This window comes from Podarcis gaigeae (assembly GCF_964106915.1).
Source record: "Podarcis gaigeae genome assembly, chromosome: 2".
Classification (NCBI taxonomy): domain Eukaryota; kingdom Metazoa; phylum Chordata; class Lepidosauria; order Squamata; family Lacertidae; genus Podarcis; species Podarcis gaigeae.
Window position 1 is genome coordinate 117184612 of NC_139679.1, and position 23317 is coordinate 117207928.

Below are 23317 nucleotides of genomic sequence, written 5' to 3' on the forward strand. Positions count from 1 at the left end.
AAAACAAAAAATAAAAATAAAAAATACAGAAAAAATACAGTTAGAAAAAAACAGCTCAAACCTTCACATAACTTTCTTTCCTTTGCTTATTTCCTTGACCTCCTCACACCTCCCTTTTTTGTATTCTAGTTCAATTAGATATTTCAGCAAAACCTTTCCAGCTTTGTTTTTATCCTAATAATTTATCTTAATATACTGTAATTTTACATTCTCGTCTTTCACCAATTAAAAAATCAATTTTAACCTAATCCTTTATATCATTTCTGCTAAAACCACATTACTTCATTCCAGATTTTTAGTTGTATCCTTACAGCACACTGTGGAACACCTGAATGAAGCTTGCGGACCACTGGTTTGGGAAACCCTGTCTTAAGGCATAAACTTCCAGCTGGCAGGCTGAAACTGTTTACAACTCTCTGAAAGGGGAAAAAAACAACAACCAGGAAGGTATGCACCAGCCGGGACTCGAACCCGGGTCACAAGATTGGGAACCTCGTATGATGCCTCTACACCACTGGTGCAGACGATGAGGACCTTCTCCTTCCTGGGCACAATGTCTGCCGAGGAAAAACCTCCTGTGGTCCAGAGGAGATTTTCAGCACCCTGACCAAAATGTGTAGGGACCTCTAGCTTTTTGCATGTTGTGTCCAGTGCAGAAGCAAAAGGCAGCAGCAGAATAGCAGATGACATTTTTCTTCTATCAACCTCTGGGTTATGGGCTCAGCATGCTCCCCTTCCGGTTTGCGAAAAGGAACCTGAAATGGCTTGTATAACTGTTTTTCTCTTAGCTGAGTAAAACCTCAGGCCAAGAATACTCATCGCAAAATATTGGAAGACACAAGATCTACCCACTCTGGAAGAATGGCAGATGAAGATGATCGACTATATGGGACTGGCAGAAATGACCGGCAGAATCCGAGACCAGGGAAAAGAGTCGGCGGAAGAAGACTGGAAGAAGTTTAAAGACTATTTGCAGAAATATTGTAAAATTAAGGAATGCTAGAATGACGTTGGACAGTAATTAAGTGGTTTTCAGCTGTAATGCTTAAGAGATAGAAAATAAGATTCTGAAATAAGTAAAAGACCTAATGGTGAGGATTTGCTGATCAAACAATTTGAACTGGAATACAAGAAAGGGTGGTATGAGGAGGTCTGGAAAGTAAGTTAAAAGAAAATAAGTAAATGGAATTTATATGTGTTGTTTTTTAAAAAACTGTTTTTATTTCTGTATTTTTGTTTTTTCTTTTCTTTTTGCTTTAATGTATTAATTTTGAAAACTTTAATAAATATCTTATATATAAAAAGAAACCTCAGGCCAAGAGGGGTGGAGATCTCTGTGATGCAATTTTTTTAGCACATCTGGGCTTTAGCTGAAAAGATGCAAGGCCACCCAGCTGCAGGGATCATGTTCCCGATGACATGGTCAAGTGGTGAAGGCCGTGGACTGCTAATCTGTTGCGCACTGTGCTGAGGGTTTGAATCCCACCCTCACAGGACGCTTGCAAGCTTTTGGCTGCCTGCGCCTTTGCATGTCAGCAGAGAAAATGCCAGTCTGGATTCGCACCCAGGTCACTCGCAGCACTGGCAACGTTGAATGAATGCCATACACAGGATTGGCACTGTTGCATGATGAGGCTTCTTTCTACATCGGTGGCGCAACTGAGCGGTCTCTTCTTTGGCATAAATCCTTTCAGGCAAACGGTTCCCTCAAGCCCTGAGGATTGTTTTGCACAATTATACAGTGGTTGTTGTTGTTTAGTCGTGTCTGACTCTTCGTGACCCCCTGGACCAGAGCACGCCAGGCACTCCAGTCTTCCACTGCCTCCCGCAGTTTGGTCAGACTCATGTTGGTAGCTTCCAGAACACTGTCCCACCATCTCGTCCTCTGTCGTCCCCTTCTCCTTGTGCCCTCCATCTTTCCCAACATCAGGGTCTTTTCCAGGGAGTCTTCTCATGAGGTGGCCAAAGTATTGGAGCCTCAGCTTCAGGATCTGTCCTTCCAGTGAGCACTCAGGGCTGATTTCCTTCAGAATGGATATGTTTGATCTTCCTGCAGACCATGGGACTGCAAGAAGATCCGAGGTACAGTGGTACCTCGGGTTAAGTACTTAATTCGTTCTGGAGGTCCGTTCTTAACCTGTAACTGTTCTTAACCTGAAGCACCACTTTAGCTAATGGGGCCTCCTGCTGCTGCCGCGCCACCGGAGCACGATTTCTGTCCTCATCCTGAAGCAAAGTTCTTAATCCGAGGTACTATTTCTGGGTTAGCGGAGTCTGTAACCTGAAGCGTATGTAACACGAGGTACCACTGTACTTTCTTCCAGACGACTAGGAGTTAACATAACAGAGTTGCGGATCCTAGAGAGGCTGGGGGGAAAATAAGTAAACAGCGCAGGGCATCTTCGTCTTCTGCCTCCCGCTTCTCTGTGCTGCGAAATAGCCTTTAGGTCTGGAGCCTCTGTTGCCGGTTGCATTCCTGGCTGCGGGTGCAATGCAAAGAAAAAAGACCGTGTGGAGCAGGTGAGCTAAAGCAAGGAAGGAGAGACAGAAAGCCTAGGAGGAACAGCTGCTGGGCGGCGGCGGGGAACAGAGGAGCCCATTTCTGCAGCCGCCAAATGCAGACAAAGAGTCCTGTGGAGCCTCGAAGGCTATCAGATTGCTGAGGAGCCGGGGGCTGGAAGGGAGCTTCTGAGGGAGCTTCCAGGCAGGTGTTTGTTTTCTTGGGGAGGGGCTGCAGCTCAGTGGTTAGAGCCTCTGCTCTCCATGCAGAAGGTTCCAATCCCCGGGGCTGGGAAACTGCTCTGTCCGAAACTGCGAAGCTGCTCTAGGAGCCAACTCCTAGGGAACCGAGGCCCCTTCAGCCCCCCCATAAAATATTTGAGGGCCCCCTCCCAAAGTTGATGGGCATTGCCATTCAAACGATGTGTGTGCCGTGTCATGTAATCAATTATGTGGGGTGGGGGTTACTTGTCCCTGTCCCCCACCCCCAATATTTTATTCAAGCTGGAACACCTGGAAGCTGCTGCCTGTCAGTGTTGACAATAGTGAGCTGGATGGACCTGACTCGGTACAGTGGTACCTCGGGTTAAGTACTTAATTTGTACTGGAGGTCTGTTCTTAACCTGAAACTGTTCTTAACCTGAAGCACCACTTTAGCTAATGGGGCCTCCCGTTGACACCACACGATTTCTGTTCTCATCCTGAAGCAAAGTTCTTAACCCGAGGTATTATTTCTGGGTTAGCAGAGTCTGTAACCTGAAGCGTCTGTAACCCGAGGTACCACTGTATAAGGCAGCTTAGTATGTGAGATTGTGGCTAGTAGCCACTGACAGCCTTACCCACTGTGAATTTGTCTTTTCAAACCATTAGACTGTGGCTTTTTTGTTTTGTTTTGTTTTGTTTTGTCATGTCATGGCAAAGTTAATTATTTCAGTTCTGTTTTAGGTTTGGAATCACGTGTGCACGCTGCCTTCGAATGGCTTGTCCTGAAAAGCAGCAAAGGAATACTTGAAATAAAATAATAAAATAAAGAGAGCAAAAACAAGGGTGGGGCGATAACATGGAAGTAATGAAACGTCACAAAGAAACAACTGATTCAAATGCATCTTCTAGGGCAGGCTTTGCCAACCTGTGGCGTGTTTTTTGTCATTTTTCTTAGCAACAACTCTGGGGAGGAAACATCCAATTCCAGATATTGCACTCCAAAAGAAAAAACAAATGTATACAAACCAGGAACTCTTCAACTCAATAGCTGTTCCAGTTTAGTCCAAACCAGGTAACTGTGGTTAACTGTTTCAGAACAAGCCAGGATATAAACCCATTGTTTGAAGCTGGCTAAATATCTTGGTTTGTTGTGAAGCTGTTAATCATGGCTTCCTGGTTCAGTTGAAATGGAAACTATAGTGAGTTAAAGAAATCCTGACTTATTTGCTGGCTCCTGCAAACAGAGGAGTAAAGAGGCTGCCCAAAGTCTTGTTTATATCACCTTTATTAAATCAGTATATGATCATTGGAAACATCTAAATGTAAATCATCGTCCCGTGTTTTCTGTTTTGTTCCAGAAGGTGATGACTTAGACAAGCAGGAGGAAGATCTTTCACTAGAAAGGTGTGAGCTTCCCCATCCTATTATCATCCAAAAGCGGCAAAAGTTCTGGGGTTGAAGAGATGCCGGGAAGTCAACAGGGACAAGAAGGACAACCTGAAAAGGCAACAGAAGGAGCTTTCCTTTGTGAAGATGGAGATAGTAGTTTAAATGAAAGTACTTTCCAAGAAGGAATCCACATAAGTAAAGGGGGAAATATGGGCACAGACTGTGGAAAAAGCCTCCATCAGAGCTCTGAGTTTCTTGAGGACGAGAGTGTGGAGAGAGGGGGACATCAATATAAATGCCCATCATGCTGGGAAACTTTCCATGACAGGACCCACTTGGATACACATGAGAGAATCCACACTGGAGATAAACCATACGAATGCACAGATTGTGGGAAAAGCTTTAGCACGAGCTATGGGTTTATTGATCATATAAGAGTACACACAGAGGAGAAACCATATATGTGTTCAGACTGCGGTCAGCGCTTCCATCTGAAATCAAACCTTACTGCACACAAGAGAACCCACACAGCAGAGAACCCCTACGAGTGCTCTGAATGCGGGCAAAGCTTTGGTAAGAAATCACATCTTGTCACGCACGAGAGGACCCACACTGGAGAGAAACCCTATCAGTGCTCAGATTGTGAGAAGAGCTTCAGCCAGAAAGGAAATCTTGTTTCCCACATGAGGATCCACACAGGGGAGAAGCCGTATAAATGTTCCCAGTGCGGCAAATGCTTCTCTCATTGCACTTCACTGATGATGCATGTGAGAACTCACACAGGGGAGAAACCTTACAAATGCTCCATCTGTGAAAAAAGCTTTGTCAACAAGGGAAACCTTGTTTCACATGTGAGAATCCACACAGGGGAAAAGCCCTATGAATGCAGAGATTGTGGGAAAAGCTTTAGCACCAGCTTTCAGTTTATAGAGCATAAAAGGCTACACACGGGGGAGAAACCCTACATGTGCTCAGACTGTGGGCAAAGCTTCAATTCAAAATCAAACCTTATCACACACAAGAGAACCCACACAGGAGAGAAGCCCTACCAGTGTACTGTGTGTGGGAAAGGCTTCCGGGTTAAATCATCCCTTACTAAACATGTGAGAATCCACACAGGGGAGAAGCCCTATGAATGTCCTGAGTGTGGGAAAAGCTTCAACACTAGCTCCCTCCTTGTGAATCACAAAAGGGTTCATACAGGAGAGAAGCCGTATAAATGCTCAGGATGCGGGAGAAGCTTCCGTCAGAAAGGAAACCTTGTTTCACATATGAGAATCCATACAGGGGAGAAGCCATACCAGTGTTCTGACTGTGATAAAAGCTTCATTGATAAAAAGTCGCTTATTAAGCACAAGAGAACCCACACAGGAGAGAAAGCTTACGATTGTAAAGATGGTGGGCAACACTTCAGGTGCAACTCAGTGCTTTCATAGCACAGTATAATTCACTGGGCCTGACTGGACAAAACCTCTCCTTGGTCTGACCTACAAATGCACGGTAGGGCGGAGACTGCAGACTTAGTGCTTTCTCACTGACTCGGCATTTCTTCCCTACCTCCGGCATCACCAAACGTTCACATGGGACTATATATTGAAATATGGATGTGTACTTGGGTTGAATTTGTGTGGTCAGTGCCCAGATAGTGTGTGGTCCATTTCTGACCTACATTGGTCATAGAATTGTAGAGGGCAAAGGGACCCCGAGGGTCATTTAGTTCAGCCCCATGGAATGCAGGAATTTCAGGCCGCATCGGAAATACTGTGTATTTCTGGGCCGTGCATGGACCAAGTGAGATGTCTCTAGAGGAGGGGTCTGAAAATCAGGACAGCTTCAGGAATAGCTGAAACATCCGGGTGTGCTTAGCCTGGAAGAGAGATTGTGGGAAGAGAGAGATTATACCAGCCTTCAAATAACCACACAGAATATGGAACAGGCTTGTTTTCTGTGGCTCCAGAGGGCAAGAACTGGGCGGAAAGTGCAGGGAAGCAGATTTCGGCAAAATATTTAGAAGACCTATTCAACTTTGGGACAAAATTAATCAGGAGGTGGTGCTAGGGTTTTTAAAATCTGAAATTAAATACAGTGGTACCTCCAGTTGTGAACGGGATCCGTTCCGGAGGTCCGGCCGTATCCCAAAGTTTTCGCAACCAGAGAGACGGCTTCTGCGCATGCGCGCGTGGCGGTAGACCGCTTCTGCGCATGCGCGAGCGGTGAAACACTTCCGGGTTAGCCTCTTTCGCAACCTGAAGTTTACATTACCCGAGGTTCCACTGTATGTCATCTGAACAGTATGTGCACCCTGGATATTCCAATGTTACTTTCTACCTTAACTGTCACATGCCTCTGAATACCAGTTGCTGGAAACCACAGAAGGGCAAAGGGCTCTTGTTCTCGCGTCCTACTTTTGGGCTTTCCATTGGGGCAAATGGTTGGCCACTGTGAGCAGGATGCCGGACTTGATGCCACCTGATTCAGCAGGGCTCGTCTTGCAGTCTTAGGCCACACCACCACACGGATAGTTTCAGAGGTCGGCAGCTACCCAAGTGGGCAGGAAGAGATGACGCGCTGCAAGCTACACATGTGGGCAAGATCAGGGAGAGGTATTGTCCGATCTCGCTGTGATGCCACAACACATCCCATTAGAGCAGCCTTCCCCAAGCTGGTGCCCTCCAGATCTTTTGGATCACAGCTCCCATCAGTCTTAGGCCAGCATGGCTACGCAGCATTAAGAGGAGGGCAAGGGGGAAACTTCTGTTGCCATTTAGAGCAACTTCTCAATTGCCCTTAAATTGGCACTGCCATCCACCACTGGCCATAGGCAGAAGTGCGATGGGACGAGAGATGGGACGCTTACCTTTGTACAGTAGAGTACATTTGACCCCACAGGCCTGGGGTTCCCCCTCCTGTTTTAAGACCATGTTGGAAACATCTGGCGTTCCATGCGTATGAGCATGCAGAAACACAATGGTGGTAGGGATCTGAAATGCATATTCTGTTCTCGTTTATAATAATTTTGATACTGCCCTTTTAAAAATGTTGCTAACAGGAAACACAGTATTTTTCTGGTTTTTGTTCAAAGTGCATAGCTACCGAGTGAGAAATAAATAAATAAATCTGGCGCGTTGTAACAGAATGGCACAGCTTAGACCGGGATGGGGAACCAGCAGTCTGCCAGATGTTGCTAGACCCCAGCTCCTGATCATCTGTGGCAATGCTGAGTGGAGAGGGAAGGTGATGAGACTTGGGAGTCCAAAACATCTGGAAGGAGTCAGGCCGAGGAGCATGTTTTACAGAGAGAGAGAGTGAGCAATTGCCAGTCTAGAGCAGGCAAGTTGGGCTAGAAATGTAAATGCACCGTCTCCCAACTTAAAATTTAGTCAACTTATATGAATTGCACTGTAGGTTTGGATGTTGAAACCTTTGTTTTTCTCATTAAATTTTACATTACAAAATATCTGTTGCTCCATGCACTGTCTCGTGTACGGATGACCACTGCCCCGTGCAGTGAACTGCAGATCACCCCTAGAGGGGCAGTCCATTGTCTCTCAAGACAAGACGGATGCCAACGTGAGTCGATACCAGTGATTCATTCTCGTCTGGTGAGGTATTTTGCTCAACAAAAACTCTGCAGACAAATACTTCAGAATAATAAATAAAAATTAACTTTTTATTATGCATGTATATTTCATGTCAGCTCTTGGGCAAGTAACAGACTCCAAAAGATAAATTAAAACACAGATAAATTGAACACAGTTAAAACATGACAAAAGACGCTAGAACTGATATCTCTCCAACACAATCAAATGTTAACTTATGGCTGAGTGTATACATTCTCCAACAGAGCTAGAAAAGTATTTCAAATATCTGTGTGCCCCGGCGACCCAGTGCCTGGGATTCCTCTAGCCCTGTTCATCCAGATAAATATTTGGTGCAATGTCAAAAGGTGGAAAGGGCTAGGGAACTGCAGCTGTTTTCAGCCACTTCGCTGGCTTCTCCAATGGCAAGGACGCTGGGGGTGATCATGGCATCTGCCCCCGCCAAGGTCTCACAAGAGTCTGCCTGAAGAACAGCCAGAGGATGGGCATCAAGGGGGCACTTCCTTTTTTGCAACTTCCTCTGTGCATCCTTTTGCCTGCGAACCGCCGCTTGTTCGGGGGTTTCAGTAGCCCGGCGCCGCGCATTCCTTTCGGCTTCGACGCGCCGACGCTGCAGCCGCTGCTCCGGGGTCTGCCGCGCTCTGTGGCGTCTCTGGCGCTGCCTGGCCAGGAGCCTCTTCCGCAGTTCTCGAGTTTCCACGTTGAAGCACACGTTCATCTGTATGTACCGATCTGCAAGGATGTCAAAATTGATGCGGGGCGAATTGTGTTTGGGTTTGTGTTTGGAGGAGACGGCAGGAAGAAATTGCTTGGATCATGGAAGGTTGAAGTAAGTGGGAAGAAGGGACTGGCAATGTGAGAACGTTCAAGTCACATTTGTGGCAGACTTCGCTTTACATAGGAAGCTGCCTTTTGCTGAGCGAAGCCATCTGCTCTGACTGGGGCAGCTCTCCAAAGTTTCATTCAGGGGACATTCCAAGTGTTACTTGGGGTCATTTTGGGCTTGCAGCTGACGATGGAGGCGCAGGTCAATTCTGTATCCAGGGCAGCTGTCTACCAGCTCCACCTGGTACGCAGGCTGAGACCCTACCTGCCCGCAGACTGTCTTGCCAGCAATGCGCTCTACGTGGGGCTACCTTTGAAGGTGACCCGGAAACTACAACTAATCCAGAATGTGGGAGCTAGACTGGTGACTGGGGGCGGCCACCGAGACCACATAACACCGGTCTTGAAAGACCTACATTGGCTCCCAGTACGTTTCCGAGCACAATTCAAAGTGTTGGTGTTGACCTTTAAAGCCCTAAAAGGCCTTGGCCCAGTATACCTGAAGAAGCATCTCCACCCCCATCGTTCTGCCTGGACGCTGAGGTCCAGCGCCGAGGGCCTTCTGGCGGTTCCCTCATTGCGAGAAGCAAAGCTACAGGGAATCAGGCAGAGGGCCTTCTCGGTAGTGGCGCCCGCCCTGTGGAACACCCTCCCATCAGATGTCAAAGAGATAAACAACTACCTGACATTCAGAAAACATCTTAAGGCAGCCCTGTTCAGGGAAGTTTTTACTGAATGACATATTAGTGTATTTTTGGTCTTTGTGGAAGCCGCCCAGAGTGGCTGGGGAAACCCAGCCAGATGGGCGGGGTACAAATAATAAATTATTATTATTATTATTATTATTATTATTATTATTATTATTACTACTACTACTACTTTGAGATGCTGAGTTTTGAACTTGGGACCTTCTGCACCCAAAGTAGATGCACTGCCATCTAGCTATGGCTCTCCCCTTTTTTGCTATCATGGTTCTTCAAATAAACGCTCAGTCTGTCCCGAACCCAGAATAGTTTCAATTAACTCGGAATTGGAGAGGTTGAAACCTAGTCCAGCACTTCAACAGTTAACATAGTAAAAGGTAAAGGTTAATAGAAGCAGTAACCTGGAAAGTTCAAGTACTGTCAGGCTTTTGAAGGCTTCAGATGACTAAGCCTTTGCTGAGCCAACCTCTTCCTGTGTTCAGCTAGCAGAGCTCCCTGGGAGCTGTCCAGAGTCCAAATTTAATCTTGCTTTGACATGGAAGAGGCTGTGGTATTCATGCGGGTGGCGCTGTGGGTTAAACCACAGAGCCTAGGACTTGCCGATCAGAAGGTCAGCGGTTCAAATCCCCACAACAGGGTGAGCTCCTGTTGCTCGGTCCCTGCTCCTGCCAACCTAGCAGCTCGAAAGCACATCAGAGTGCAAGTAGATAAATAGGTACCGCTCCAGCAGGAAGGTAAACGGCATTTCTGTGCGCTGCTCTGGTTCGCCAGAAGCGGCTTAGTCATGCTGGCCACATGACCCGGAAGCTGTACGCCGGCTCCCTCGGCCAGTAAAGCGAGATGAGCGCCGCAACCCCAGAGTCGTCCACGACTGGACCTAACAGTCAGGGGTCCCTTTACCTTTACTGACATGGAAGAGGCTGTGGGTATTCATGGCCACTTTCCTTTTGGTCTCCGAGCCAAGAGTAGTGAATTTTATTAAAGAATGTTTAAGCACTTTCAGTTGCTCCAAAACATTCCAAAATATTTTTTTAAAAAAATGTTTTGCATGCAGAAGAGCTCGGGTTTAATAATAATAATAATAATAATAATAATAATAATAATAATAATTTATTTATACCCCGCCCATCAGGCTGGGCTTCCCCAGCCACTCTGGGCAGCTTCCAACAAAATATTAAAATACAGTAATGCATCAAACATTAAAAGCTTCCCTAAACAGGGCTGCCTTCAGATGTCTTCTAAAGTCTGGTAGTAGTTGTTCTCTTTGACATCTGGTGGGAGGGCGTTCCACAGGGTGGGCGCCACTACCAAGAAGGCCCTCTGCCTTGGCCTCTTCAAGTAGGGGTCTTCTGTCTGCAGCCTTGGAGATCCCAATGGGCTGACTCGTTACAAGGCAACTTCTGATGTGCCTATGTGACTGAGAGGGAGCAGCTGGCCTGGGGCAACTAGCTCTGCAAATGTGGACTTTCTTTCCTTGGAAGTTTTAAAACAGAGCTTGCATGACCATCTGTCATAGATGCTTTAGCTGAGATTCCTAGATGAGCCTTGGGGGGGTACCGTCCAACTCTATGATTCTATGAGATCTGCAAACTAGGGACTTCCTGGCTTACTACTTGAACCTCACATCCTTGGGGCCAAACTATATGATGTTCAAACTCCCACCATATCTATCTATCTATCTATCTATCTATCTATCTATCTATCTATCTATCTATCTCCTGCCAACCTAGCAGTTCGAAAGCACGTCAAAGTGCAAGTAGATAAATAGGTACTACTTCAGTAGGAAGGTAAACGGCGTTTCCATGTGCTGCTCTGGTTCGCCAGAAACAGCTTAGTCATGCTGGCCACATGACCCGGAAGCTGAACGCCGGCTCCCTCGGCCAGTAAAGCGAGATGAGCACCGCAACCCCAGAGTCAGTCATGACTGGACCTAATGGTCCCTTTACCTTTACCTTTTTATCTATCTATCTATCTATCTATCTATCTATCTATCTATCTATCTATCATCTATCTATCAATCATCTATCTATCTATCTATCTATCTATCTATCTATCTATCTATCTATCTACAGCTGTGGGAGACTTTTCTTCTGTGCCATAGCCCCAGTCAGGTCACGCCCCTCACCGCTCAGGAGCTGCTGTTAGCTGCAGAGAGAAAAATATGTAGGTTTACAAATTGAAGCCCTTACATGTTTTCCTTCTCTGCAGCTAACAGCAGCTCTGGAGGAAAGCAATCTACTTAAGGGCTGCTTTGAAGGGGACAAGGTTTAGCATCCCCTCCTCACACACTCCTACTTCCCCAGCACAAGTGCAAAAGCCATGGTTTAATGACCTCGGAAATGTTGAAACATTAATGAATCAGGCACCAGAACCCTTACTTAATAGGTTGATGTCCACCTCATCCTCTGTTTTGGCCTCCAGGGGGAGCCTCTGCATCGTCTTTGGGGAATCTGAAGGGGCTCCAGATGACTCCAGAGAATTCAGCTCATCCTCTGGTGGGAACAGCACCTGCAATTCAAATAGGCATCTATTGCTCAGTGAACAAAGTGCAAATGACACGGGACTAGGACCTTCTCTGGCCTAGAGGGAAAATCAAGTGGCAGTCGCAGTGCAAACCAGGAACCCGGGTCAACGTCAGATGGACTTTTGTGTGATTACAAATATCTAAACAAAATGACTAAACAAAATGACAAAATGGCTCTATTTTTCCATGGGGAAATTTCCCACTTTTAGAAACACCCCCATCCCCCCCTCAATTAGGCAGTAATGTCATGAATGAGGAAGGACTCAGTGGTAGAGCATTTACTTTGCATGCAAAAGGTTGGGGGTTCAATCCCCGACATCTCCAGGCAAGGATGAGAAAAGGATCCCCGGCTGAAAATTTTCAAAGCTGCTTCCAGTCCGAACCAACAGCCTGACTCAGGAAATACAGGAAGCTGCATTAGGCTAACACAATCCCAAGCAAACTGGGCATTTGGGGTGGATTCAACGCCAATCGAAGCTGCAATATACTTTTTTTTTCAGGGGACTCTCCCTAAAAAGTACATCTCTTTATTTGCAGAGCTCTTCAAGCATGCTAAAATTAATACGTCAATAGCTTTTAGTGTCTCCAACCTCCACCACCCGCCCCTTAAAATGTGAACGATGGAAGGGAAATTTGTTCTTTTTTGCCATTATGTCTCGGAAAACATTACAATAAAAACAATTTCCACGTAAAGCTTTGAAATGGTCTGAACATAACAATTAAGCCTGTTTTTTTTACCCTAATCAGACATTCGAATTCAATTACATTGGGATATTGAGAAATACCTTTGAGGTCTTTATACAGCACATAGAAGCATAATGTGAGTTGTATCAAGCTAAGTTAATAATGGATGATATGAATATGCCTGCGGAAAAAGTTAAAATTTTCAGAGGAATCTATTCTTTTGAACAACGTGCCTGCTATATGGAATTTGACAACTGGACAGCTCCATTTAATCAATAGACTGAAGATATGAGTAGACGTGCAAGTTATGAATGGATTGTTTAAGGACGTAGACTTTGCATGGACAAGTAGAATGACATTTGGAATGCAGTTTAAAAATAAACATATATGTATATGGATAGTAATAATAGTAATTAGATAAGCATTTATATGGAACTGGAACTGTTAACTCTTGCAATGATATAATACTGTATAGCTTTATTTTTATTTGACATTGTTCAGTTAAACTTTTCTTAATAATAAATAATAATAAAAGCTATGTCAGGGGTGTGGGATTTTTTTTCACTCCAAGGGCACAAATTCCCATCTGAGCAACCTTCTGAGATCAGTGGTGGGTGGGGCCAGAGGCAAAAGTGGACAGAGCAACTAATACAAATTTTACCTTTGTAAAGTAAGATTCTGTTCTAAATAAGGCACTTGGAAGCTGCTTTGTGCTCTGGTAGCTCTTGCCCTCTTCCTACACAACATTCCTCCATTTGGGGGCTATCTGAAGAGGAAAGTTTGTAAAAGAGGCGGGCATGCTATTAAGATGGGAACATACGATGCTGCCGTATTATGAGTCAGACCATTGGTCCATCTAGCTCAATACTGTCGACACTGATTGGCCACGGCTCTCCAGGCAGCCTACTCTCCAAGCCACACTGGGAGATCTTTGCCAACACTATACTGGACAAGCTAGGAATTGAGCCTTCTTCAGGCAAAGCAGATGCTCTATGACTGAGCTACAGCCTTTCCTGGAGGTGGCTGGGATGACCCCAAAGACTGGCACACCCACCTTGGGCTCCTGTTTCTTGGGCTCCTGCGGCCTCAGGAGGAAGACCTCCGCCAGGGCCACCGCCTGGGCACAAGTCTCTGGACGGCGTTCCCTAACCCAGCTCTCCATCTCTACAGGGAGGACGCTCAGAAACTGCTCCAGGATCAGCAAATCCAAGATCTGCTCCTTCGAGCGCCTCTCTGGCTTCAGCCACTCGTGGCAAACCTCCCAGAGCCTCTTGCAGACGTCTCGGGGCCTCTCAGCTTGCCGACAGCGGAACTGCCGGAAACGCTGGCGCAGAGCCTCCACGCTGACAGCGTCCTCGTCGAGAAGCATCTGCTCTTCTGCTTTCTTGGAGGAGTCTGCGTTGTCAGAAGCCTGCTGAGCTTCTCTGCTCAGGCCTGTCTGCCTTTGGGTGACCCACAGTCCTTTGGGCCACTGGCTGACATCGCTCCTTCTCGCCACTGAGAGGACCCTGCTGTCCTCCTCTGCAGGCTTCCCCGAAGCAGGTGGGGTCTGTGGGTTCTTCCACCCTGAAGGAGGGGACTGCATTGTCCTACGGAAGTCCTGCAACTGGGCTTCCCAGCACTCTCGCTGCCCCTCCTCAGGCTCCAGTTTAATTGGCTGCAGTGCTGCTGCCCCTTCCAGTAACTCCCCTGTGGTCTCCATCTGGACCACGTGAAGGTCTCCTTCTTGCGCTGCCAAATCCTCTCCCAATTTGGCTTGTCCTCGGTCCTGCATCTTCCTTTTCGCTTCGGGCCACACCTGAGCTGGAAAGGAGAAAGCAATGGGTTTTATTTGCTAGCTCCCTTAAAACATCAGCACAAGCCAGGAGTAGCCAATGTTGTGCCTTCCTTCCAGTGCTTTACCAGCACTGGCTCCAAACGAGTATCGGGTCAGGTTTAAGGTGCTGGTTTTGACCTTAAAAGCCCTTTGTGGCTTAGGGCCCTTGTATTTACGGGACCACCTCTCTTGGTATGCCCCGCAGAGAACCTTAAGGTCCATGAATAATCACAGTTTAGAGGTCCTGGGCCCTAAGGAAGTCAGATTATCCTCCACCAGGGCCAGGGCCTTCTCAGTGATGGCTCCGACCTGGTGGAATGCTCTGTCCTATGAGACCAGGGCCCTGCAGGACTTGATCTCCTTCCGCAGGGCCTGTAAGACAGAGCTATTCCGCCTAGCTTTCAACTTGAACTTAGCCTGATATTTTATTCCCCTTCCTTCCCTCCCCCTTTTATGAAGATTACCCGCTCTGGGATCCCACAGCTAATTCTCCCCTGGTCTCTCACTGGCCCAAATAGGAATAATTTAGCCAGCTAGCCCTGGTGATCATCTAATGTTTATGGATGGATTTCCCCCCCTAAATTGATTTTTGAATTCTGAATTTATTGTTATTCACGTTTTATACTGTATTTTATCCTTTTTTTTGTTGCATCAATTAAGTGATTTAAATTGGTTGTTAACCGCCCTGAGCCCGGTTTTCTGAACCGGGAAGGGTGGGGTACAAATAAAAAATTATTTATTTATTATATTACACTGCCGGACTCCAACTCCCATCAGGCCTAGAAGGCATGGCCAATGATATGGGATGGTGGGACTTATAGTCCATCAAGATCTGCAAGGCATCATTTTGACTAAAGGTCTAATTCTCATCCTAAAGATCTAATTCTCACCGAAGTGGTTGGCCTCTGTTTGGGCTGTTTCACTCCAGGCAGTGGGTGGAGGGTTCAAACAATGGAATGCTCCTCCATGCGGAGTGGGGAAGCCATGCACACAGAAAACTAGCATGTCAGGGAAAAGAGGTCTACCCTAGCCTTCCCTTTGACGTGGTAGCTTTCTATATGGAAGGATCTTTCGGAAGAGGCAGAGGGGAATGTGCTCATGAAAGCATCCTGTGTGTCAATTTACACTTACACAGCACAGAACAGAACAGGAGTCCCCAACCTTTTTGAACTAGTGGGCACATTTCGAATTTTGAGAGGAGGTGCCAGTTACAAATTGTAACTGGGGAGGCCAGTTACAAATTGTAACTGGGGAGGGTGTTGCATAACATAAAATGGCTGCTGTTAGGGGTTCTGATTTCACAGAAGCTGCTTAGAAAGTACCTACACACTTTGCCCCATGATGGTCTTCCCACTAGGGTTAAAGACTTGCTTTTTAAAAGTGAAAGCTCAGTGTCTGGGACACCTGCCCTGCAGCACGACTGAGAGCTGTCGTGGTCACCATGATGCCCGTGGTCACCAGTTTAGCCACCCTGGTGGAGAAAGCGGCAGTGACTTGCCCAAGGTGCTCTTCTCTATCAGAGGCAGTATACCTCTTAGAAGCCACTTTGGCATATAAGTGGTATATTATTGATTGATTGATTGATTGATTGATTGATTGAATTTATATACTGCCCTATACCTGGGGGTCTCAGGGCGGTTCACAGAATAAAATCAAGATATAAAACCACAAAATACATAATAAAAATAAAAACAACAACCCAATAGTGCTCCCCCCCAAAAAAACACATTTTAAAAGGGCATAGGATGTAAATCAGATCAACCAAAGGCCTGGTTAAAAAGGAGTATTTTTGCCTGGTGCCTAAAGGTGTATAATGAAGGCCCCAGGTGAACTTCTCTGGGGAGACCATTCCACAGACGGGGAGCCACTGCAGAGAAGGTACACAAAGAAGAGCCTCAGAAGATTTCAGGATCTGTGTAGGTTCATATGAGAAGAGGCGGTCCTTGAGGTATTATGGTCCTGAGCTGCTTAAGTCTTTGTAGGTTAAAGCCAGCACTTTGACTTGGGCCCAGAAACTAATTGGTAGCCAGTGCAGTCAGACCAGGATTGGTGTAATATGCTCAAAGCATCTTGCTTCGGTGAGCAACCTGGCTACTGAATTCTGCACTAGCTGAAGCTTCCAAACCATCTTCAGAGGCAGCCCTACGTATAACGCATTGCAGTAATCTAACCTTGAGGTCACCAGAGCATAGACAACAGTAGTTAGGCTATCCCTGTCCAGATAGGGGTGTAGCTGGGCCACCAGCTGAAGCTGATGGAAGGCACTCCGGGCCACTGAGGCCACCTGGGCCTCAAGCAACAGCAAAGGATCTAGGACCTACCCCAGGGTACAAACCTGCTCCTTCAGGGGAAGTGTAACCCCATCAAGGGCAGGCAACCTCCCAGTCATCTGGTCTAGGGAACCACCCACCAACAGAGCCTCAGTCTTATCTGGATTGAGCTTCAGTCTGTTGGCTCTCATCTAGTCCAATACTGAGGCAAGACACCAGTTTGTTGGGAATCACAAGCGTAGAGAGTGGTGCAGTTGTGCTCAGGTCCTGCTTGGGGTCTTCTCGCAGGCGATTGGCTGATTACTGTGAGAACAGGATGGTAAATTATGAGGGCCTTTGGCTTGAGCCAGCCAGGCTCTTCTTCGGGACTTATGTGAAGAAGAAGAAGAAGAAGAAGAAGAAGAAGAAGAAGAAGAAGAAGAAGAAGAAGAAGAAGAAGAAGAGTTTGGATTTGATATCCCGCCTTTCACTCCCTTTAAGGAGTCTCAAAGCAGCTAACATTCTCCTTTCCCTTCCTCCCCCACAACAAACACTCTGTGTGGTGAGTGAGGCTGAGAGACTTCAGAGAAGTGTGCCTGGCCCAAGGTCACCCAGCAGCTGCATGTGGAGGAGCGGAGACGTGAACCCGGTTCCCCAGATTACGAGACTACCGCTCTTAACCACAACACCACACTGGCTCTCATGGCCGGGTGGGGATTTGAACCCTGCTCTCCCAGGTTGTAGTCCAGCACTCTAACCACTACACCACATTGAGGAACAGATCTTTACCCAACATGATGGCTCTACTTTTGCCTTTCCGCAGTCCTTCTGTGCAAAGTTGTGCTGTTGGCTCCTCCTCTGCCTCTGGTGAGCTAGCAACTGCCTCTTCAAACATCAGGTTAACCTAAAAATAAAAAATGAAGGATTTATAGAGCATGTTAAGCAAAGCACCCAAAGCGGTTTGTGTGATTTTGACAACTCTGCAAAATAGGCCAGCATTGTTATTTTTATTGTTTAACAGTTTAGAAGCAAGATACAGCCGTACCTTGGTTTTCGAATCAAATCCGTTCTGTGAGTCCATTCGACTACCAAAAATGTTTGAAAACCAAGGAGCGGCTTACGATTGGCTGCAGGAGCTTCCCGCACTCAGTCGGAAGCTGCAGAAGCCGCATCGGATATTCGTCTTCTGAAAAACGTTCGCAAACTGGGACACTCACTTCTGGGTTCGGGAGCCAAAACGTTTGAGTCACAAGGCGTTCAACAACCAAGGCACGATTGTCTTACAAAATGAAATAGGGAGTACAAACAAAGAAAAAACAATAAAATTTGTTTCCTCTAAAATTTGTATCCTGAACTGCCTTGTGTATTGTTGTTTGTTGTTGTTTAGTTGTTTAGTCGTGTCTGACTCTTCGTGACCCCATGGACCAGAGAACGCCAGGCACCTCTGTCCTCCACTGCCTCCCGCAGTTTGGTCAAACTCATGCTGGTAGCCTCGAAAACACTATCCAACCATCTCGTCCTCTGTCGCCCCCTTCTCCTTGTGCCCTCCATCTTTCCCAACATCAGGGTCTTCTCCAGGGAGTCTTCTCTTCTCATGAGGTGGCCAAAGTACTGGAGCCTCAGCTTCACAATCTGTCCTTCCAGTGAGCACTCAGGGTTGATTTCCTTCAGTATGGAGAGGTTTGATCTTCTTGCAGTCCATGGGACTCTCAAGAGTCTCCTCCAGCACCATAATTCAAAAGCATCAATTCTTCGGCGATCTGCCTTCTTTATGGTCCAGCTCTCACTTCCATACATCACTACTGGGAAAACCATAGCTATACGAACCTTTGTTGGCAAGGTGATGTCTCTACTTCTCAAGATGCTGTCTAGGCCTGTCATTGCGCCTTGTGTATAGTAACATAGAAAGACCATATGCAAACTAAAGGTGAAATGAAATGAAATTATAAACTGAAATGGCAGGCAGCTGGAAGTGTCCAACGCAGCCTCCCTGCAAAGATTGTCTCTGGGCCCCTTGAAGGATTCACAGAGAAAGAGATGTTCTCACCTGCTGCTTCTGCTCCTCAAGCTCCTGCGACCCAAGCAGGAAATCCTCTGCCAGAAACACTGCCTGGGCGCAAGTCTCTGGGCCATGCCCCTGAACCCAGATCTGCATCTCCGGGGGCAGGATGGCCAGGAACTGCTCCAGGATCACCAGCTCCAGGATCTGCTCCTTGGTGTGCTCCTCTGGCCTCAGCCACTGGTGGCAAAGCTCCTGGAGATGTCTCCACAATCCCATGGGTCCTTCGGCTTCTCGGTAGCAGAAGTGCCTGAAGTGGTGGCATCGGGCCTCCAAGCTGCTGAGGTCTGGACTCTCTTCTTTCACTCTTGCGGGAGAATCCATGCGATGCTCACAGACCTTGAGGGATCCTCTCGAAAAGTCTGGCAGGGTTCGCTTCGTAAGCTCGCTCCGAGGCCACTGAGTGGTGTCTGTCACTCCATTCACAGACAAAATGAGCAAATCCCTAGGGCCCTCTCCAGACTCAGGATCAAGCAAGCATGGATCATCATCAGGGGGTTGTGCCGGCTGCATGAAGCCTTGCCACTGGGTTTCACAGTACCTGTCCTCCGGTTCCTCCTTTACTGGGAACGGAGACAGCCTTCTTGACAGCTCTTCAGTGGTCTCAACCTGGACAACATGCAGGTCCCTTCCTCCTGCCTCAGGCATCTCCCCTGTTTCAGGCTCTTCAAAGTCCTGGTCCTCCATTTTGACTTCTGGTGGTATCCAGTGCCCTGTAAATAAAAGACTTCTTAGATCAGGCACATCAGAACTATGTACTGTGGTACCTCAGTTTTCAAGCGTCTCGGAGGCCGAACATTTCAATTTTCAAACGCCGAAAACCTGGAAGTACGTAATTGCTTCCATTTTCGAACGCACCTCAGAAGTCAAATTGTTTCTGCAGTGTGTTTTTCAATTTTTCCAACTGAACTTGTAGCCAGCCTTTTGTGCTTCGGTTTTCGAACGCTTCGGAAGTCAAACGGTCTTCCGGAACAGATTGTGTTTGAGAACTGAGATACCACCGTACTCCCATGGTTAGAGCTTTAGACCAGGGGTGAGGAACCTCTTGTTTTTCCTAGCAAGGGTTGAATTCTCTCAGTGGTCGTCTGTCAAGGGTTGTGTACTGGTAGTGGGCAGGGAGGGCTGCAGTGAGAAAACCAAAACTGGATGGGGCCCAAAAGGAGGTGGGGCACTCCGTTTTATTTCTCTCTCTTTCTGCCACATTTGTTTCTCTTCACTTTCACCCCTCCTTGCACATGGAATTCGACTGAAGACAATTCTGAGCTCAACAGACCAACAGTCTGACTAAATATTTCTTATAAAGCAGTGCACAGTAATACAGAAATTAAACACATTCATAATAGCAATCTTTCCAGTAGCACCTTAAAGACCAACTAAGTTAGTTCTTGGTATGAGCTTTCGTGTGCATGCAGACTGAAGAAGTGTGCATGCACACGAAAGCTCATACCAAGAACTAACTTAGTTGGTCTTTAAGGTGCTACTGGAAGGATTTTTTGTTTTTGTTTTGACTATGGCAGACCAACACGGCTACCTATCTGTAACTATAGTAGCAAGCTGTAAAACATAATTTAAAACTCGCTCCCCCCCCCTCGGACAGAGTAATTGCCACACACAGGAAGAACAAGGATATAGGTTTGAGTGCCTCACCTGTAGTTTTATAATTTATTGTGTCAATACGAATGGAAGTTGTTAATATTGCAGTTGTTGCATAAGGGATTGGTATTTTGACCAGAGTGTAATTGAAATTGATAAGATTTTGGAACGCAGAAATAAAGTAAATCATCAAACCATCAATTCTAGCACGCGGGGGGGGGGGGCACCTAAATTATCTGAATGATTGGTATTAGTAATTATATTATAATTTGGCATTGTTATAATGAGGCAAGTATTGGATTATTGTAACTGAAAATTAATAACAATTATTATAAAATTAAAAATAAAACTCGCTCCCCCACCTGCCCCCTGGCCACCATTAACAACCAAAGTGATAAACACCCAGGGATGACATTAAACTCAACCCAGGAAGAGCCATGGAAATGCATATCTGTAGCTTTTACCAAATGTTTGGTGTGGCGTAAGCGGCGATGCCTGAGAGGAACCTGCCTTCCTCAGCCCCTCCTCAGCATCTTTCCTCCTTTGCCTCATGAGGCGCATCCTCTTCCAAGAGTCTTCCCTGTGCTTTTTTTGGTATGCGCTGTCCAGCTTCCGGTCTTCCCTGATCATCTTCATTGCTCTCCTCGCCTTCTCTCGCTCAAGGAGTTTCTGCTCGTCGCTTCGCCTCGACCGGCTCTCTCTCTTCCTCTCGGCGGCACTCTTGCTCATCGTGCAGAAAACCGGCACCCTCCCTTCAGCAGTTGTTTCGTGGAGTTTTATATATTTGAAAATTCATGAAACGACAGGTGACTGGGCTTCACGTGATAGAGGCTGGCTCCCATCATTCCCCGACAGGGTTTTTGTCCTGAAAGGCGAAGGAAGGGACTGTGTTCAGCTCCGGTGTGGATCCATCTCTTTGGCCTAGTTGGGAAGAGTCAGAGACTGGTGTTTTTCAGTATCAAATGCTTCTTTGAACATTAGCAGAATAACCTGTATATATATATTTCTAATTAAATAACCCTGATACTTAACATTGGCCATTAAGAGACAACAGAGATAAGAGATAATACTGCTTTTTAAAAAATGTTTAAATATTGCTATACTGTATACATTTCCCCGTTTATTTTATGTGGAGGCAGTAAACAGTTCCTTTTATAAAATAAATAATGTGATGAAAATTATATCCCAAACATTATATATCCCGGACTGTGTGTGTGTGTGTGCCCACAGGTAACAAATTTAACTATATTCCAAACCAACTAAAAATCAGCTTTTATTAACCCTCACTTTTTAATAATTCTTTTTTAAAAAGAGAAGCTGAATATGAAATAGGGCATTCGATTACAATAGAAGTGATCATTAATCCCCACAATGCACGCACACCTGCTTAATCTGTGTAATCTGCTCAGAGGCTGCTTGGCTTTGGTTGCCATGGAAACCAGGGAACATCAAGGCCTAAATTCTGCTAAAGTTGATTTGGACGAAAGCTTCCTTCTCACAAGTAGCTGAGGAGGTCGTGAAACTTTTTCTGAGTCTCCTAATGAGGAGGTGATCTCACATGACATACACACACACACAAAATTAGACTTTTGGCCTAGACTTTTCCCTGATATACTAGTTTTCCAACATACAGGTAATCTTGCTATATTTTAATAGAGAAACATTCAGTCATGTGAGCCTTCTCCTGTTGTCTAAAGTGGTATAGTTAAGGTTTGCCTCCTTGTCTGATGTACGCGGTTACCAACGTCAAACCTTTAAAAGTAGTCATTTGACCATGAAGACCAACTCCAACCCCATTGCTGTGAATGGGGAGCTCATCACAAACTCATTTTAGCTCAAATTGGGCCTAGGGTTGATATAAGAATTAGAAACCCCAGGTGTATAATTTCATTATTTTAATAGTGCTGCTTTAATTGCATTTAACCTTTTAGATTAGCCTTGAACTTCGTGTGTTCTGCATTTGTGAGTCTCTCCCTCCTACGCCATCTCTCCTTATCTATTGTTTATTTATTTCATTTAATGAATTTATATGCCACCCTGTAGTTTTGTGAGGGGAACGGGGGTCTCCCAGCAACGTTCAGCACCCTTAGGAAGCTAAAGGTAAAGGTAAAGGGACCCCTGACCATTAGGTCCAGTTGTGGCTGACTCTGGGGTTGCGGCGCTCATCTCACTTTACTGGCCGAGGGAGCCGGCGTACAGCTTCCGGGTCATGTGGCCAGCATGACTAAGCCGCTTGTGGCGAACCAGAGCAGCACACGGAAATGCCGTTTATCTTCCCGCCGGAGTGGTACCTATTTATCTACTTGCACTTTGACGTGCTTTTGAACTGCTAGGTGGGCAGGAGCAGGGACCGAGCAACGGGAGCTCACCCCGTCGCGGGGCTTCGAACCACTGACCTTCTGATCGGCAAGCCCTAGGTTCTGTGGTTTAACCCACAGCACAAACTACAGCTCCCACAATTCTCTGTGGGGGAAAGCCATGACAGCTGGGAGCAGTATGACACTGCTTGAAATGTGCAACGCAAATGGGGGGGGGGTGTTGTGTGTGTGTGTGTGTGTGTGTGTGTGTGTGTGTGTGTGTGTGTGTGTGTGTGTAAAAAAGCAACTAGATTACCCAAATACATAGAGCAGGATTTATTTTACAATGTGCAAAAGAGGAAAGCATCCTGGCAAGCCACGTGCTTGGACGCAGCTGTTTCATGGGCAGGTGTTCCCCGCCCCCCGCCTGCCCCCCTGATTTCTCCTCTGCTTCTCCTGCTCGGGGATCTCCTCTTCTGAATCATGCTTCCCCCCCCCCAGCCGCCCCCCACAACCTCTTTGAACTCACCCTCTCCTTGCAAGGATTTCCACCAGGGGAGGCGGGCAGGAAGTCCCCGGGCAACACGCCTTGCACGATTCTGATCGCAGGCTGGAATGTGCAAAAGGGAAGTTTTTTTGGGGGGGGGGTTCCCCTGCCGAGAAAGGGAAAAAGAGGGGGCGGGACAGGAAAGTGACATGCATTGCTCCCTTTCCCCATTTCAGGATCTCTCTAGGCAGGAGGACTCTCTGCATTTAACCCGTTCAGTCTCTTTTCAGGATAGCCGACTTTTCCTTATGGAGCAGGAAATCAAAGCAAAGGCCAACTAAATCCTACTCAGAGTAGACCCACTGAAACTAATGAGCCTAAGTTAATC

At 46.5% G+C, this 23317-nt stretch overlaps 2 protein-coding genes across 8 annotated transcripts; one reads left to right on the forward strand and one right to left on the reverse strand.

Moving 5' to 3' along the window:
• Positions 1–2133: 2133 nt before the first annotated feature.
• On the forward strand, positions 2134–7547 carry LOC310837737 (uncharacterized protein). The gene is made up of 2 exons (XM_083724776.1): positions 2134–2520; positions 4062–7547. The coding sequence occupies exon 2, from the start codon at positions 4167–4169 to the stop codon at positions 5526–5528; it is 1362 nt and encodes a 453-aa protein (XP_083580902.1). The 5' UTR covers positions 2134–2520; positions 4062–4166; the 3' UTR covers positions 5529–7547.
• Positions 7548–7734: 187 nt separating this feature from the next.
• Positions 7735–23275, reverse strand: LOC310837302 (uncharacterized protein). Of its 7 annotated transcripts, none has more exons than XM_083723650.1 (7): positions 22972–23275; positions 20610–21151; positions 18541–19247; positions 17283–17397; positions 13483–14231; positions 11599–11728; positions 7735–8423 (listed from the first exon to the last, which is right to left on the reverse strand). In XM_083723650.1, exons 2-7 carry the CDS (start codon positions 20872–20874, stop codon positions 8032–8034), a joined length of 2358 nt encoding a protein of 785 aa, XP_083579776.1. In that variant the 5' UTR covers positions 20875–21151; positions 22972–23275; the 3' UTR covers positions 7735–8031. The 7 variants fall into 7 exon arrangements, with proteins under 7 accessions (XP_083579776.1, XP_083579770.1, XP_083579775.1 ...); XM_083723644.1 differs by having other exon boundaries at positions 18541–19265; positions 20610–21066; positions 22972–23092; XM_083723649.1 differs by having other exon boundaries at positions 18541–19265; positions 20610–21010; positions 22972–23086.
• Positions 23276–23317: the final 42 nt, after the last annotated feature.

Bases quoted from the DNA above. Each gene is read 5' to 3' on its own strand.
- LOC310837737 (XM_083724776.1), top strand. From the start codon at position 4,167: ATGCCGGGAAGTCAACAGGGACAAGAAGGACAACCTGAAAAGGCAACA.
- LOC310837302 (XM_083723644.1), bottom strand. From the start codon at position 20,874: ATGAGCAAGAGTGCCGCCGAGAGGAAGAGAGAGAGCCGGTCGAGGCGA. The intron at 19,266-20,609 runs GTAAAAGCTACA...TTTTATTTACAG, and splicing joins TACGCCACACCAAACATTTG to GGCACTGGATACCACCAGAA. The intron at 8,424-11,598 runs GTAAGGGTTCTG...ACATCCTTGCAG, and splicing joins GGTGGACATCAACCTATTAA to ATCGGTACATACAGATGAAC.